The sequence below is a fragment of the Suricata suricatta genome, chromosome 15, assembly GCF_006229205.1.
Source record: "Suricata suricatta isolate VVHF042 chromosome 15, meerkat_22Aug2017_6uvM2_HiC, whole genome shotgun sequence".
NCBI classification, from domain to species: domain Eukaryota; kingdom Metazoa; phylum Chordata; class Mammalia; order Carnivora; family Herpestidae; genus Suricata; species Suricata suricatta.
In genome coordinates, this window is record NC_043714.1 from 32798197 (window position 1) to 32816979 (window position 18783).

Below are 18783 nucleotides of genomic sequence, written 5' to 3' on the forward strand. Positions count from 1 at the left end.
GGTTGTTATAGGATGATTGTTATTGCAGTAGAGATACAGAAATAGATTGTCAAACTAGAACTACAGAGAGAATTAATGAACAGAATTGCACATAGGTAATGAGGATATAGAACTACTATTGCAGGAATAATGATAGAAAGGGAAGGACAATAAAGACAATAACAAAATTTTAAATGTGAATTGAATACTCATGATGGTTGCAAGATATGGGAATTAGAAAAAATGAGAATTTAGTTAAATAGGGATGTTAGCAACTGAAGGGAGGAGGGAGTTTGAGTCACTGATAAGATTATTTTGTCATACACAAAATAGAGAAGAAGAAATATCTCTAAATTAGAGGAGACAAACAGGATTTTAGATTGAGTTTTATATTAATTATATTCATGGAGAAATGCCCAGTAGGTACATTGAGATGTGACTGGCATTACAGATACAGGTCAGAAATGGAGAGCAATTTAGTATTCTGAATAATGGTGATGTCATGTCAGTAGAGCTGAGTTCTCAGATAATGGAGCTGCCTAACATGTAGATCAGAGACTTGAGGACTAATCCTTGGGAAAAGCTCCCACTGATCCAGCATGAGAAGAGGGAGTGGTAAAAAAAAAATAGAGATAGCTGGAAAGGAGGACCCAGAAACTAAAAATGAAAAAAGATGCTATTTCAGTGGTGTATAGCTTATCCATACTGTTCAAATTAATTTGTTACAGTCAACAGTTAATTATTTGTTATAATCAAAATATTACATGATTAGTGCATTTTTTTTCTTTTGGAAAAACAAAATATACTTTTATTCTGGTCATATTTCAAGACTAATTAAAAAAAAATCTCTGCTGCTTTGACTAAGAAAGATTTTTACTACCTGACCCTAGAGCTATTCAATATGGACGTGGAAGTAGGAGAAAGAAAGATGAATAGGCAGAGTACAGAGGATGTTTAGGGCAGTAAAAATAGTCTGTTGTATGATTTTATAATGATGAATATAAGTCATTATACATTTGTGTCCAAATCATTAGACACAACACCAAGAATGAGCTGTAATGTAAATTACGGAGTTTGGGTGATAGCTACTTGTCAATTTAGGTTTATCCTTGCTAAAAAGTTGCACTATTCTGATGACGATGTTGATGATGAGAGAGAGTATACATGTGTGGGGGCAGGAAATTATGGGAAGTCTCTGTATCTTCCTCTCATTTTTATTTTAAACCTAAAATTGCTCTCAAAAAATTCTCCAAAAAAAGTAATTGGGGTATCACAGTTGTGATTCATCAAGGCAAGGGACAATCCGAGGTCAGTGAAAGTTGTAGGAAGAAAGGAAAGAGAAAGGAAGGCTAAGAAAACACCATAGGATATAAGATGCAGAAGGTACAGGAAATAAACTTCATGCATGTCAAAAATTTACTGAATAGTTATCATGTTTTATTTTTATTTACATGATCAGATTAATCTGTGCATGAAAATAGAGCTGTGCTGTAAAGAGGGAATAAATGATGACAGTTATTTGAGGGAAAGGATCACAGGAATAAGGATAAAGCCATTTAGAATAATTTGTTCCTCTCATTTGACACATAGATTTCAAACTTGTAACTTTAAAAAAAAATCTGGAAATGCAGCCAATTAAAGAAAATTAATATTAAAATGAATATCTGCAGTTATCCCTTTTTACATTCACAAGGTGTCTGTTCATTATCTATTCTGCACCTGGCTCTGGGCATACACAGGTAGCACAGAGTAGTGATTGAGCCAGTTCAGGCTCTAAAGCCAAACTGCCTAAGTTCCAGTATTGGTTCAGCTCCTTAATGGCTGTGTGATCTTGGAAAAGTTCCTTAGCCTTCTGAGTCTAATCTTCATCATTTAAAAAAGGAATATATTAGGGGTGCCTGGGTGGCTCAGTCAGCTAAGGATCCCCCTTTGGTTCAAGTCATGATATCTCAGTCCATAAGTTTGAGTCCTGTGTTGGGCTCTGTGTTGACAGCTCAGAGCTTGGAGCCTACTTCAGATTCTGTGTCTCCCTCTCTCTCTCTGCCCCTCCTGCTCACACTCTGTTTCACTGTATCTCAAAAATAAATAAGCATTTAAAAAATTTAATAATGCCATAATATCGTTATGGGTTTTCAGTGAGGTAATATTTGTAGAGCCTTGAATATGGTTCCTAGCATCAGAAAACATTTTATGTCTCTATTAAACAGAATAAGACAAGATAGATTGATGTGACAAGATTCATGTGCATATAAGATTTGTTTTCTTATGCTATGGTCAATAACTATAAAACCATAATGTCAAAGAAAACTATACTCCTATCCACATGAAAAAAAAATAAACACTTACTTCAACAACTGCGTAATTCAAATGTTTTAAATTCCATAGCTCTCATCGGCTAGCTATGGAAACTTGTGCAATTGACCAGATTTACCCAGTCCCAGACTGCTATTCAGATGGATACAGGTGAGGTGTCTCACCATTGTAGGTGTTCCACATTTGCCAACAGTTTACTTCCTCTTCAACAAATCCATCCCTTGCTCTCTTTGAGTCAACAGTTTTGGGAACCAATATTCTTCCTTCCCATGTCTAAAGATCAGTAATTAAAAGAAAAACATAAACAACAAAATGATCTTATTTCGGTCTGATTCACAAATGTTTTCTCCCATAGTACCATAAATCTTTAAAGTGCTTTTTTTGATATTCTTGACAGCTTGTGAAAACACATAGTAATAAATTCTTTGAAGTTGGCTGTATGTGCCGCTCAAAGTTTTTCCATCAGATTGCCTTCCTTAGTGTGCTCTTTTCCTCGAGTCTTATTTGATTCTTCCCACTTGTTCAAGCAACAAACAACTTCAGTGTTTTATTTAATGCTTTGACCTTTCAATTCACCCCAAGTTCTTTGTAATAGTGCTTTCTTACTGTATACTATTTCTTTCTTTGTAAACAGGTGAATTTAAACTTCTAGTTATTTGAGGTGTATCTGATCACAGTTATATTCTGAAGACAAAGGACCATTTTTCTTCCTAAATGACTACACTTGACCGTGAAAAGTGTTCTTTCTGTGACTGGTGTATTTCTCATAGATTAGTGACAGCTGCAGGCGAGAGGACAGCACTTAGAGTATCACAGATCTAAAGATTATGCTTCTCTCTGACTTGTTGATGGCAAAAAATCCAAGTACATTTAGACATAATTCATGAACTATGCTTGCCCCTAATAAATTCTCTATTGAACACAATACAGAGGATGGCTGAACTTTATGTTTTTATTAGATTATTAGAAGATAAAAAACTGAAATTAGAACAGCAAAAACATTCTGATTGAGTCTCAGGCTAGGCTCTTCCCTTTTAATAGCATTACTTTGCAAATATAGATTCGATTACTTTATTTCCTTCCCATGCCTTTAAGAATCTCATTACCATATACCCTCGTCAAAGGCAAGAATATAAGCTTTAGCTTGGTTCTGGCAGTTGAGATAATCAGGAAATTTGCCACTGTAACATGTAAAATCTTTAAATACTTTAAGAGGGCCTTACCTGTCTTGATAAAAGGTTGTATTTTAGCATTTTTCTTATGGCCAGTTTGGTTCAACAGACATTTTTTTTTTTAACGCATACTTTGTGTTTGGTACTGAGACACATGAGAAATTTTCTTGGCCTTGGAGAAGAGGATGATGTGGTGGGGACGGCCGGAAGTGCAGCTGATAGTTTCAGTTTGGTAGTGTGATTAGGGTGATTGAACAAGCACAGCTCACTGTGGGAACAGAAGGTCAGAGCAGCAGGCCCTACTTTGAGAATGGGGATTGAACTTCCTTGGTTTACGTAGAACTCCTTGGCTAAGTATTTATCACATGATATCATCTGAAAAGAGTGATCAAAACCATGGTGGTATATAGTGGTCTTAACTCTATTTTTCATTAATTAACAATAATGTTTATATTTACTTGGTGTCCTTGTCAGTTATGATGACCATAATTTACTTCTCTTTTATAAGCTTGTCATTTGTGTGGAGAGTGTGTGTATGTGCGTGTATGTGTGTAACAGTACTGGAAATCAAGTCATACTTATTTTTAACTGGCTTATTTTTCCCCCAGACAATTGTTTAAGAAACTACTTTTACCCATCTTCAGAAATATATTTGCATAAATCAAACTGGACAAAATATATAGCTAACTATATTATTGAAAATCAGAAAATGCTTATTGAAGGCTTTACTAAACCTTCACTGTAACACATTCTGGATGATGATAATTCCTTAAAGAGGTGACTGTGACTTTACTCAACCACTATATAAGGAAGCACGCACACACATGTACATATACACAGTTGTTTTCAGATAAATGTATGTGTTTAATTGTTTTCTCAAAGGATTTTCTTTATATACAGTAATATTTCATCTAACAAGAATGCATCTATCAATTTCTTCTATTAGCAGATTGATAAATCAAAAGGCCTTTATAGCAGACTAAATACCTTTTACCAAGACAAGCAAATTGTCCAAGCTTTATACTTTTAGGAGAGTTTAATAGATGTTTATATGACATAATTTACTTATATTTAACAAATAAATTTAACAAGGCTGAAAATATAACTTCTAAGGTCAAAGAAAATTAGATGTAAAATATTTAAGACAGAGAAGCTACTAATGGAGGAAATATATCAATTTTAAAAATATGTATATTGTGATTCTTAACATAAATTATACAAATATCTATCTTCATAATACTTGATATCATATAGTGCATCATATAAAATATTCCTTATTGTATGCTAATATTAATCATTTTTATTCTATCTTATGTGATGATTATTTTATAAATTTTTAAGGTTAAAAAATGGTAATAACAAAATATATGGGGATTTGATAATATAAATGAATCTCTAGATCTGAGGTTGACAAATTCAAGCCCTTGGGTAAAATCTGACTGCAGCCTTTTTTTGTGGATAAAGTTCTATTAGTATACAATGACACCCATTTATTATATATGTGACAACTTTACTCCACAATATAAGAGTTGAATACTTGTGACAGAGATTATATGGCCTGCAAAACTGAAAATGTTTGCTTTCTAGTCTATTACAGAAAAAGTTTACCAACCTCTTCCTCTAAGTGAAAACTAAAGAACTGACTAAAATTTAATAAATCATTATCTATGTTATAAATGCATTGCTGATTTGACAATAAAATAAAGAAATAAAAGTATAGTTAGAAAATATCATTAACAAAAAGATTCTATTAAATAGCTACATAAAATATTGAGTGTTTGAGAAAAATATAATAAAAATTGTTGTGATACTTTCGGAAAACATTATATTTGTTCCTTAAAAGATATTAGAAAAGTAGCAACTGGGTGGCTCAGTCGGGTAAGTGTCCGACCTTGGCTCAGTTCATGATTTCATGGTTAATGAGTTTGAGCACCATGTCGGGCTCTGTGCTGACAGCTCAAACCCTCCAACCTGTTTTGAATTCTGTGTCTCCCTCTCTCCCTGACTCTCTGACCAGCCCCCTCTCACGCTCTGTCTGTTTCTCTCTCAAATAAATATACATTTAAAAAATTTAAAAATTTGAAAAAGATATCATAGTTATACTATATTTAGTGGACAGAAGTATTCAATATTTTAAGGATACAAGTCTCACAAAATGACTCATAAGTTTTATGCAATTTCAGTGAAAAAATTCAAGAAATTTCCTTGTGGAACTTCACAAGGTGGTTCTAAAAATTACACTAAAAAGCGAAAGGCTAAGAATAGTTGGATACATAGGGTTCCTGGGTGGATCAGTTGGTTAAGCGTCTGACACTTGATTTCAGCTCATGACGCGATCTCACAGTTTGTGGGATTGAGCCCACATGGGGCTCTGTGCTGACAATGTGGAACCTGCTTGAGACTCTCTCTCTCTCTCTCTCTCTCCTCTCTGTCTCTCTCAAAAAAAATAAATAAGCATTAAAAAAAGAATAGCTAGATATTTCTGAAGAAGACACTTGCAGAAGGGGTACATATATCAAGACTTAAAATAAAGCTATATAATTATTATAGTGCTTTTATAATGATTGATAGTGACTCAGAGATGAACATATGAGCAGCCAGATTCCAAGAATTAGATCCACATATGTAATCACTCTTAAGGTAAAATGATGTCATGAAAAACAGTGGGGAGAATGGTGGGATGATTTATTAGTATGAACTAAGACAATCAGTTATCTATGTGAATAATAAAATAGATGAAACTACATGTTTACTTCACATCCTACATAAAAATCAATTTGAGATCATAAGCTTAATTATGAAAGGAACTTGCTGAAATATTTTTAAAAAGAATTTCTTCATGATGTCATGACAGCAATAGAATAATATACTTATAGAAATATACTATATGGATATTTGTTTAAAATCAAAAAGGGGGCCTGGGTGGCTTAGTCAGTTAAGCACCCAAATTAAGCTCAATTCATTATCTCATAGTCCGTGAGTTTGAGCCCCACATCAAGCTCTCTGCTGTTAGAGCACAGCCCACTTGGGACCCTCATCCCCTTCTCTCTCTGCCCCTTCCCCCATTTGTTCTCTGTCTCCTCTCTCTCTCTCTCTCTCTCTCACTCACTCCCTGTCTCTCTCTCTCTGTCTCTCTCTCTCTCTCTCTCCCTCTCACACACACACACACACACACGCACACACACACACACACACTAAATAAAAAATAAATAAAATCAAGAAGGTTTTAACTGGACCACTTTCTTACACCAAACACAAAAATAAATTCAAGTGGATGAAAAACCTAAATGTGAGACAGGAAACCATGAAAATCCTAGAGGGAAATACAGGCAGCAATCTCTTTTTTTTTTTTTTTTTGGCCTAAAAACTTCTTACTAAACACATTTCTTGAAGCAAGGGAAGCAAAAGCAAAAATGAATTATTGGGGCTTCATCTAGATAAAAATCTTCTGTAGAACAAAGGAAACAATCAACAAAACTAAAAGACAACCTATCGAATGGGAGAAGATATTTGCAAATGGTATATTTGATAAAGGGATAGTATCCAAAATCTATAAAGAACTTGTCAAACTCAATGCTACCAAAACAAATAATCCAGTTAAGAAATCAGTAAAGACATGAAGAGACATTTTACCAAATATATACAGATGTCTATCAGACACATGAAAAGATGCTCAACATCACTCATCATCAGGGACATACAAATCAAAATCGTGATGAGATACTGCCTCATACCTGTCAGAATGGATTAAATTAACAACATCGAAAACAACAGATGTTGGTGAGGATGGGGAAAAGGGGAGCCCTCTTACACTGCTGAGGGGAATGCAAACTGGTGCAGCCACCCTGAAAACCAATGTAGAGCTTCCACAAAAAGTTAAAAATAAGAACTACCCTAGATCCAGCAATTACACTACTAGGTATGTACGCAAAAGATATAAAAATATTGATTCGAAGCGACACATGCATCTGTTATTTTTATATGCTTACTATTCATTGAAAAGTTTAAAAGATAGGCCTTATAATTATAATAGTAGAGAGTATAGTTAAGAAAATTATATTCTTTAATAGTGAATAAGGAAAAATCCCAAAGTGCAGTTCAAAATACTGATTTTAACTATAAGCAAAAATGTAAATATTAAATCATTTTCACACTGAGATTAGACTGACACAGTTATTTCACTTTATATCTAAGCTCATTCAACTGAATCTTCTGAACTGATTTCAGTGTTATGTGGATAAAATGTTCTATTTTGAAAATAAAGTCAGAAAGCGATGTTTCTAGTTTATTAAAAAGTCTGCTATACAGAGCTACCAAAAATGTATCGTTTTTTCATATAAAATTCAAATCACACCAAGCCAATAATTTAAAAATGAGTAAACCATGTAACACATGAATAATATCAATCCATTAAGGACCTTTAGATTTTATAACTGCAATAGCTAATGAACATGCAATGAACACTTAAGCATGCATACCTATAAAGTATGCATTTTAGCATATGCTCCATTAACTTTTTACTAAACTTTACATACTAATTTTTTAAAGTTTATGATTATTTAAAATAGATACTGACTTTTTCTTTGATGTTCAACTCATCCAAAAACACCCAGAATAATATTTGACCAATTTATTTGGGTGCTCCATAACCCAAACAAGTTGACATAAAATTAATCATTACAGAACCCAAGTAAAAATATGTAGCTACAAATCTAACAAGAAGAACTGTTATCAGTCTCATAGCATTTGACAGGGAGCAATTAAGAGTTCCATGTCTGGGGGCACCTGAGTGGTTCAGTCAGTTAAATGTCCAACTCTTGGTTTCAGCTCAGGTCATGATCTTATGGTTTTGTAAGTTCAAGCCCTGCATCGGGCTCTGCACTGGCAGCATGGAGACTGCTTGGGGTTCTCTGTTTCCCTCTCCTTCTGCTCCTCCCCACTCGCACTGTCTCTTTTTCTCTCAAAATAAATACATAAAACTAAAAAAAAAAGAGTTCTGTGTCTAGGAAGGATAAGAAGTTATGATAAACATGTTAGTCCATGAAACCCAGAACTAAAGCCAGCCTCAGACACCTCAGTTCCTGATTGGATCATGTTAATATGCTCTTACACTCACTACTTAACTGTCAGTTGAAAAGTAAAGTATTTCAGAGAAAGATATCATCTACAGCAATAACAGGTTTTCATACTCAGTGTTCAACACTAAATAAAACGGGGCTGAAAAAGGAAGAAATGACACCAAAAATAGACAAATAGAAAGCAAATATGAAGATGGCAAATTTAAACCTAAATATATCTGTTTTCACTATATGTAAACAGCCTAAGTATTTTAATTAATAAAAATTATCAGAGTAGATAAAATAACTCCCTATATGCTGACACATGTTATTACAAATACACCAGAAGTTGCAAAGTAAAATAATGGAAGATGATAAACCAGATTACACTAACCCAAAGAAAGCTGATGTTGCTCTTCTAATAGAGAGTAGACTTCATTGCAAGAACATTATTAAAAGTGAAAAGAGATATTTTATAATTATTGTAAAATAATATGCATTGAAACTTATTACTTCAAAACATAAACATTGATGGAAAGGAAAAGGAAGGGAAAGGAAGAAGGAAGGAAGGAAGGAAGGAAGAGGAAGAAGAAAAAGAAGAGGAAGGAAGGAAGGAATGAAGGGAGGAAGGGAGGAAGGAAGAAAAAGAAGTATGCAAATCCTACACGATAGTGAGTGATTTTAATAGGATTGTCAATGCACACTCCAATGCAGGGCTTGAGCTCACAACCGGTTGTGAGATCATGATCTGAGCTGAAATCAAGAGTTGGAAACTTAACCAACTGAGCCACCAACGGCACCCTTACAACTGAACTTTTAGAGGTTAAGGATATTTGGGTAGAATAATACTGGTCTTAATGTGGCATCAGATAATGATTATATTCAACCCAGTCTCCTTCGCTTCTGATAATCTTCCTATATTAGAGAGAAGGAAACACATTTATTTATCTTCAATGTTTTAAGATAGTGATATAATATTTTAATATTTTTAGAGTACCTTTACTTATGAGACCATTTATTTAGAAATCGGTGGTGAGATGAGACTCGGGTGATCCATGTAGCTTTATAAGAGATATGAGTTAAACTGGGTCTTAAGCTGGGTGCAATTCAAATAAGCAGTCAGTGTATTTGGTATTTCAGATAACTCTTTCATGTGAATGATTGAGGAGGTGGAAATTCCATGAGAAGAAACCACTCTGTTTTGGAGGAAATAAAAATAATTTCTTCTACTTTTCTGATCCATTATATATCTAGACTCCTCTTGCCAAAATTCATGAGGGACATAATAGTAAGCTTTATTATCCAACTTTTAAAGGGCAATGTATTAACTATATCTACAAATTGATTGATTTATAGATTTTGCTTAGAGATTGCATAGGTTTTCATATATTCTTCAAATATCAATTATTTTCCTATAATTGGAAATGTCATCTTCTTTGGCTCAGCATATAGGTTTGGTATCAGTGTACTCAGGGAATTTCAGTTTAGGCAAACAGGCCAGTCTCTCAGCTAGTGGGTTGAGTTAGGTCCCAATTAGACTGTCCTCATATTCAGATTAGTTCCTGCTTCTACCTCTTAGATATCACAATATACCCCTAATATGGCCCAAATCCTTCAATAAGCATGTAAGAGATTATGATATGTGACATTTTCATATCACTTTCTTACTGTACATTATTTGGTTATGAGAATGTACTTTCTTCATAAGCCATTTAAATCATAGGGGAAATGTAACTTTTTCTGAGACATAGATACCCTGGAGAATCTAATGAAAGCTATAGAAACTCATTCAAGGAAATAAATGGAAATTTACAAATAATCACAAAGTATGGCATGAGATATTAGGAGTTCAAGAATCTTCTAAAAGTCTATCCTTGGTCTAAGTTTATGAACCCCTGATCTAGAGAGGCTTTGTATTTTCTATCTCCCTTTTCAGCCTCATAGGAAAAAAATATGTTCCACAGGGTTAAGAATATGATCTTTCCTTGGTTTATAAATAGCAATTCTAATTTTAGTTATTGATCTTATTTAATGTGTAAACTCCTGAAAGCTAGAAGCATTGGAAAAATGAAACAAGGAGAACAAAAATTATACCTGAAGAAATCTACTGTTTTTCAAAAAAATTCATTTGTGTAAAATGCAGTTTGAAACAAATTTCAACAATGTTTTTATATAAAAGAAATCTTAATGGATTTACCAACTCTTATTACTCAAAACCAAGTATTTGGGTCATGTATTATTAAAGAAGTATAAAAATTTTTAATCATTACAATAATTTCCCAATAAATGTAATTATCAATTTATTTTTCAATAAAATACAGGAGAATTTAGAAGTGAGCGAAATGGCTCCTTTTGTATACTTCCAACATCTATCTTTAGCGAAATAGAATTATCTACCTAGCCTTAATGTATCCCCCCAAATTGAAAAACGTTGAGTTGTACATCATTTAAATAGCTTTGTAATGTTGCCAGATTTCAAAATGGCTATATTCATTAAAATTCTCAGAAAATACAGAGAGGTATTAAGTAGAAAATGATAGCTATCTGCCCTTTCATCATTCAGAGATCACTATACACATCTAATATATATTATTTAAGATATTTCAGATATCAATATAAAGATATCAAGAGAGGTAACACAGGTGTGGAAAATAACCCAGCATGTTGTTTTGAATCTGCATTTTAAATATATTTTAAAATGTCCAAAACTTAAAATTTAATACAAACTCACTCTGTAATTGAAAGTAAATATAAGGAGTTTAAAGGAAAGGGTAATAATTTTTTTTTGTCATTTTAGCTCCACCTTACCTTTGAATATCCTGGTATTTACACTTGTGCAAGTTTCTCTGAGCTAACATAAGCCTTTAAACAATTACATAAAGTAATATAGATTACTGTTTTTGTAATTGTTACGTTTATTAAAATTTTCAACATATATTTTTGCTGCTATTTGTTTTTCTCAGTCTAAGAATTTTTAAAGGATAAAGTATGTAAATGTCACTAATTTTAAACAGTATGTAAAAATTCAGACTTAACTGAATACACACAAACATACACATTAACTGGCGGCTATTAAAGAAGATTCCAGTAGGGGGTTATTGAAATCTGCTGCATTAAATGTTTTGTAAGTATATCCTTAAGAATGCATTTCTATAAAGTAAATCCTAAGATTTATGTTTCTGGATAAAACATTTCATATGTCCTTTTTTAATTTTAGTAAATATTGACAGATCATTTCCCACTTTAAGAAGTTTTACAGTTTCTCAAGTTATGTAGAAGTATTGCCCCAGTCTCATAGTTTAGAGTACTTTAGTATTTTCGGTCTCATAGACCGAAACATTTCTCTGTTTACTAGTAAGGTTGAGAATGTTTCTTTTGTGTGCAGTTTAGTTATTCTCTTTGGGAAATTGTTGTTTTAATAATTTGTCATTTTCTTTAATTTTTAATCTAGGATTTGTAAATGTTCTTTTGTTTGTTTTGAGAGAGTGAGAAAGTGCAGGCGAGTTGGTGTAGAATGCAGAAAGAGAGGAGAGAAAGAGAGAATCCCAAGCTGTGTTGAGCCTGATGCAGAGCTTGATCTCACAACCATGATGACCTGAGTCAAAATCAGGAGTCAGATGGTCAACCAACTGCACCACCCAGCTGCCCAAACTCAAATTATAGGTGTTTATTAGATATTATTAAGGACATAGTAAATTTCATCACTTTATTTTTGTGCCATTGTGTTTATTTTTCCATCTATAACGTTCTAATTTTTATGTTACTAAATTTGCAATTTTAAATAAGAAAAGCTACATATTTTTTTTCTTTCCTAGTTCCAAAATATATTCTCAGTTATTTTTTAACCTTCCTGCTCTTCTCTTTGGAATTGCTGTCCTAAAAATATTTTAAATATATATTATTTTAAAGGTACCTCATATTAGTTATTTTAAAATTATTATATATCAATAAATTTTATTTGCATTTATTTTCAACTGTTTATATTTTTTATTAATTGTTTTGTATTTCTCTTTGGATTCACTATTGTTCTAAATGAAATATATCTTTCTAAATTTGTTTCACATGATGTTAAAAACTAACTTGATGCTTATTTTTCTTTACTCTGTATTTCTATTTTAAATTAATAGAATTTTAGATTGAAAGTTATATTTTTTGAGTGCTTTTAAGATGACCATAGTTACAAAGCAGAATGGAAGTGTAAATATTAGTAGTTTTTTAAATAACTCAGCGGTACAATAATTCAGTATAAACAATGTTTACATACATGCAGTATGTAAAGGGTATTAGAAATGTAATATTTTCCGAATAATATTGATAGGGGAAAATCTGTTATAAGATGGCTGACAGAACTGATAGGGAAATACCTGTCCCTGACTGAAGACTCCCTTTCCGGGTTTTTCTTCCCACCCTGCTTGTCCAGCGCCAAATTACTACTAATGAGGTATGCGGAGGTAACAGACTGTAACTTGTTCCCTCTGCTTATGCTCAGGGCTCAGACCTCTGAGAATCATCTCCTCTGAGCCCACTGGTGTAAAATAAACCTCCTGCCTTCCAAGATCTCCAAGTGCCCCATGGTTCTTCTGCTGGGTGATCCAGACCAGAATCGGTAACATTATGAAGTTTGATGATACTGGTTAATTCATCAAGGAAGAAAGCCTTAAGAATATTATTCAAAGTCAGGGATGACTTCTGCTTTCTTAATGGTTTATTAGGTAATTCAAATAAGTCTTATCCTAAAAACAATTATAAAATCTGGAAAATTATATGTAAAATATAATTACTAGAATTTACTGATTGTTAACAAGATATGAAGTGGGGGGGGAGACGCAGAGGAGAAAGATTAATGGAGTACACCAAATCCTGAGCAGGAATGCAAAATACAAATATACATTGAGATTTTGTGTATTGCTTCATTTTTAAGATTCAAATCTTACCTGTATTGGAAAATTTAGTTCCATTATCACTTATGTAATAATTACTCCTCTCCCATTATTTTTGGTTTCTTCTAGAAATCCTAGTATGCTGAATGGTCTCAATCTATCCTCCATATCTCTTAAAATCTTAATTCAAATTCCTTCTATATTTTATATGTTTTATTCTGAATGATTTTCCTCATGTTTTATCCATTTCATGAAGTGTTTAGTTGTAATTTATGCGTACATTGAATTTTTAATAATTTTTTATTTTAAACAGTTTAATTCTGTTCTTTTGCAAAATGCCTTTTTCATTCCATAATGTCATTCTCTGGTTTTGTGATCTAATATAAATTGTATATAGTTTCTTCTATGTTATTCATTTCTTAAAAGTTCTTGGTTGACTTACCATCATAGGGTAAGTCAATTTTTTTGTTTGTGAAGTTTATATTTTTTACTGTGATTTTGTTATAGCAGGATTTGCTTCCGATGTGAGTTCCTTTTCCCCTCAATTCATACATAAGACTTTAAATTTGTACTTTCTTGGATCCTAGCTGTTTTTCTGGCTGTGTATCAGACTTTGCAATAATCTTTTAGCTTTGGGTCTTATACTGTTTATAAATGTATACTCTGCACTCACAGTTTATAGACCTAGGCCGTATCCAGTTCCACAGTAGATTAGTGGGTAAAGTTTTTGTTGCCTCCATTTCACATACAGGTGATCCTCCAAGTTCCAAGGCTTTATACAAGGAGGCTCAGTTCCGGTTCTTCACCTTGCTTGGTCTCAGGTCTCATCTCCTACTCCCACATGTATGACAGATCCTTGAATTCAACCCCTTAGGCTTTTATCCCAGTCTGATATCACTGTGACTATTTAAAACCTCTCTTTATTTCTGGATTTGCAAATCCTATCTCAGATATCCATGCAACTTTTAGTTGAAACTATTCAGCCTTTCTATGGATTTGAAATGCAGAAGCAGAAATCCTCTCATGTCACCTTAACCTTATATATGTTTTCCCTAGGAAGCTTCTCAACTTCAGAGATATATGTTATCTATGATATATATTTTCCGCCAGGCAAACATAAATAGAGATCCTTTATGCAGTTATATATATGTATTCTCATTATATCCTAATAATTTATAATAAATATTATAGTGTAACATTTTGGCATGCTAAATATTTATCTTTTACATAATAAACTAGGATACTCTACATGTGTGTATATATATATGCCAGTGATTTATGTACTGTATAACACATGTACATTTTCATTATTGCTACCAACATATGATGATAATAAAATAAGTAGAAGACCAATATGTAAGTACTATTTTCTTCACTCTTTCAAAAATATTTATTGAATGGCTACTATGTTCCAGGCATTATTCTATGCACTTACAATGGATACAACAGATCTATTCTTTTAAGTTATTTTCTTCATGCTAGTGAGAAAATGGAAACTTTTCCTTGCTCTGGGAACATAACATTGGGCAGAAGTATGACACCCATGCAAGACTGTTTAGATCCCCTTTTTTAATAGACTTGGAATTTGACCTGCAATCAATGCTTTTGCAGACTCCTAGACTGCTGCTGTCACCATCACTGGTATTTGCATGTTAATGAATGATAATGAAGTTTAAGTTGCCTCCATATTTTTATAGCTTCAACAATGGAGTGCCTTTGGAACCCTGGAAGTTAAAGCTCAGACCGATTCAGAAACAAAGGAGTACACTGTGATCACAGTAGAAGATTGTGAAATTCTTAAAATCCCAGCAAAGGATTTTTCAAGGTTAAAATCGGTATGATCAGATCTAATCTATATTAACAGAGTAGGTGTATACATTCAAGCTAAGTTTTGCCTCTAGACAGAAGATACCATGTTTCTTGTATTTTTTAATAGAAGTTGACTTGGAGGTGATAAAAATGTGGTTTATTTGATGAATATTACTTAAGCATCAGATGATGATGGGTAGTTAAAGTAGAAAGAAATGTCTCTATGAATATATTTTATGTATATTTTGAGCACTTTTGGTTTTTTGTGGATTTCATATCCACTCATTTATGCATTTAGTTATTCATGTATTCATTCAACAAACATGTTTTGGGTGTCAACAGCATGTCATGTGTTAGGGATACAAGACAATCTAGAGACAGATCTCTAAATTTGTACAGTTCACCTGAAAAGAAAAAACAGTTGGGAATAATTGGCATACTATTTCATTGTTTTAATAGATATTAAAAACCCAGAGCTGCATGAATAGTTGAGCACAACTTAATTCTGACCCCCTAATTCTGCTACATTAGGATAACTTATTTACTTCAAGTTTACTAACTTATTCTCCTCTAGTCAAATATAGAATTTTCTCTTTTTGATTTCTCTTCACTTGATGGCAAAGAAAGTTTGTATAAACGACTGCATTGAAAGGCCCCCATTGCCCTGCTCTGCCAGCTTTTCTTGAAAGGATCTAAGTCTGGTGCCGGTGCAACAGGGCACTGGCATCAGCCACAGCTACAGCTGGGCACTCTGGTTGGAGGGAGATGAAGAGTCATCCATCTTCTTGATTTAGGTCTCTAAAAACAGTCAATATTTCTTTTGATACAGTGATCTCAGTGTCAGTGGTACAGATGACTATCTCAGAATTCAACTTCTTTCCAAATCCTTGGTTTCAGAGTGGCTAACTGCTAACAATATTTGATATGTTTTATTTTCAAAATATAAGTATCAATTATTTGATATTATCACATACAACTTTTGAGTTTAGTCTAGATTATGACAGGATATTTTTAAATGCTAAAATACTTATGGAAGGCTAAAAATATTGTGAAAGGAGGGAAAATATAATTTTAGTAGCACATCAGAAGACTGAAATTTCAATATGGTTATGTGGTCATAGAATGATACTCCTATAAAATTCAAATGTATTTTATGCTATATAACCTTTATTTTTCTGTTATGCCTTTTATCTCTCTACTATACATTTCTCATTTTTTAATGACTTTTTTCAGGAAAAATTAAAACATGAAAATAAAGAAAAGGTGAAATTAATTCATAATTGTCCGTATTATGAGGAATGGCCTACTTTATCCATATGTAAGCTAGCTGCACTCATTAAATGGAAGAAATTTCCTCCAGGTCATGGTGAGTTTAATGCAATTTTGAATAATTTTCTTCATATAACATATTATTGGAATTTGTAATTTTCCATAGCTTTAATGTTTGATATTACATTTCTTCATATTATTTTACTTAATGTGTTTAAGCACATTAATTTACTTAATGTGACCTTTTAATAAACATTTAGATTACTGCCTATTTTTTATTAAAAAAATCACTCTGTATCGGCTTGAAGATCTCAGGACTGACCTTATTTCCAGATCCCTCTATATCTACCCATGGCCCTGCCCTTCTTGCTCCATTGTCCTTCCAGTCAATGTAAAGACCAAAGAAGGAGAAATGCAGGAGAAATTATATCCGTTTTTCCTGTTCTCCTGATTGAACACCTACTTAAGCAGCACGCTTTCTTATCTGTACCTGTGCTACACATAATCAGTGGAAAATACAGGGAAGAGGTGAAGCTGAGATAAGGTGTAGCAACAGTAGGCTGCCGCCATGTCCAATATTCAGAGTGACAGGGATGTGTGGATTTCCTGGTTACATGTACCAAAAAAGTGTAGGTGGCATTAAGTCATTTTGTACAATTATTTCTATCTATGAGAGCTCATTAGTAAGAGATGCCATCTGCTGTGGACTGAATGTTTATGTCCCCCCAAATTAATACGTTGAAGCCCTAATCTCCAATATGATGCTATTTGGATATGGGGCCTTTGATAGGTGATTCAGACACCTGAGTGGAGCCCTCATGAATGAGATTAATGCCTTTATAAGAAGAGACACGAGAGAGATGATCTCTCTCTCAGCCATATGGGAATACAAGAAGGCAGCTGTCTGCAAATAAGAAAGAGAGATCTTACCAGACACTGAATCTACTGGCATCTATATCTTGGACTTCACAGTATCACTGTGAGAAATAAATTGTTTAAGCCACCCAGTCTGTAATATTTTGTTATAGCAGCCCAAACTAAGTCACTGATACAAGAACTGTGGTAGCTGGATCAGAGCAGACTTGGATCTCTTCCAGTAAGTAATCCCTATTTCCCAGTAAGAGATAATAGAGAGAGGTTTGCAGCCTTGCTGGCTTTTCTCTTAGTCAAACAGTGGAGTATCAAATACCTATGATTATAATGGAAGAGGTAGTGTTTGAGAGAAATACTTCCATTTGAAGCTTGCAGAGCCCTGAGTATATGAGGGATATGGCATTAAGGGGAGGAGAATATTTCTGAACTAAAATTAAAATTAAAATTCTAAAAATAATGGGTCTGAGTTGCAAATTCCATAATGTGTCTGTTAATGAAAAAATATGGTGAAGTTAAGGAAAACCTGGTAAGATGTCCTTTGAGGGAGTCCAAGTATAATACAAAAGTGAAGTACAGCATAACACCAATACAGAGGGTTGATTTACAAGAAAAAATAAATATGACTACAGGCAAGGTTATGCTTCAAAACCTGAGGTTCTCTTATAAACTTGCTGTATTTGGTGAGGGGTACCTGGGTGGCTTGTCAGTTAAGTGTCTTTTTCTCTTTCTCTCTGCCCCTGCTCATGTGCTCTCTCTCTTTCTCTTTCAAAAATAAACATTAAAAAATAATTTGGTGAGATTATAACCCTTTACTATATTTGCTCCAAATTTCTTTCCAGTGTTTGTTTTTATATTTTATTTATCACATTTTTGAAATACAATATTTAACCTATATTTAACCAAATACATACTTTTTCATGCTTGTAAAAATTGAATTTTAGAAGTATTTTTCTTCATGACACTTTTTTTTTCTAATGAGTTATTAATGGCATATATAAGAAAGCAAATAGTAAACTAATTTGGGAATTAGGAATTGAACATTTCTAAATTCAGCATATTTTATTGAATAGAAATATATATCTTTTTAATATATATGTTTTACCTTATCATGAGTTCCTCTTTTTGTATCAGAAATACCACATTTTGGGCCATGCCTCAATTCCAAGGCTATTTTCTATGAAATAGACTAATATGTGTCCCAGTCTAAAATATAAACCTAAAATATTTAAATTTAGCATCAGAATGTTAAGAAGGTACTGACTTGATGCAATTTTTTAGACTAATGCTGGTTTCAAGTTCTTTTTAGTAAAAGTTTTTAAAAATAATGGTGGAGGGGTGCTTGGGTGTCTCAGTTGGTTAAGCATCCAATTTCAGCTCAGGTCATGATCTCATAGCTCATCAGTTTGAGCCCCACATTTGGCTCTGGGCTGA

General features: G+C 33.1%; 1 protein-coding gene across 2 annotated transcripts in view; it reads left to right on the forward strand.

Annotated features, from left to right (window-relative positions):
• Positions 1–18783, forward strand: part of LOC115279492 (cyclic nucleotide-binding domain-containing protein 1-like) — a 242790-nt gene that overhangs the window by 95533 nt on the left and 128474 nt on the right. For both annotated transcript variants that reach the window (XM_029924032.1, XM_029924033.1), the window contains exons 4-5: positions 15099–15236; positions 16444–16576. In XM_029924032.1, coding sequence (XP_029779892.1) covers positions 15099–15236; positions 16444–16576 — 271 coding nt within the window. The remainder of the gene's footprint in view (positions 1–15098; positions 15237–16443; positions 16577–18783) is intronic.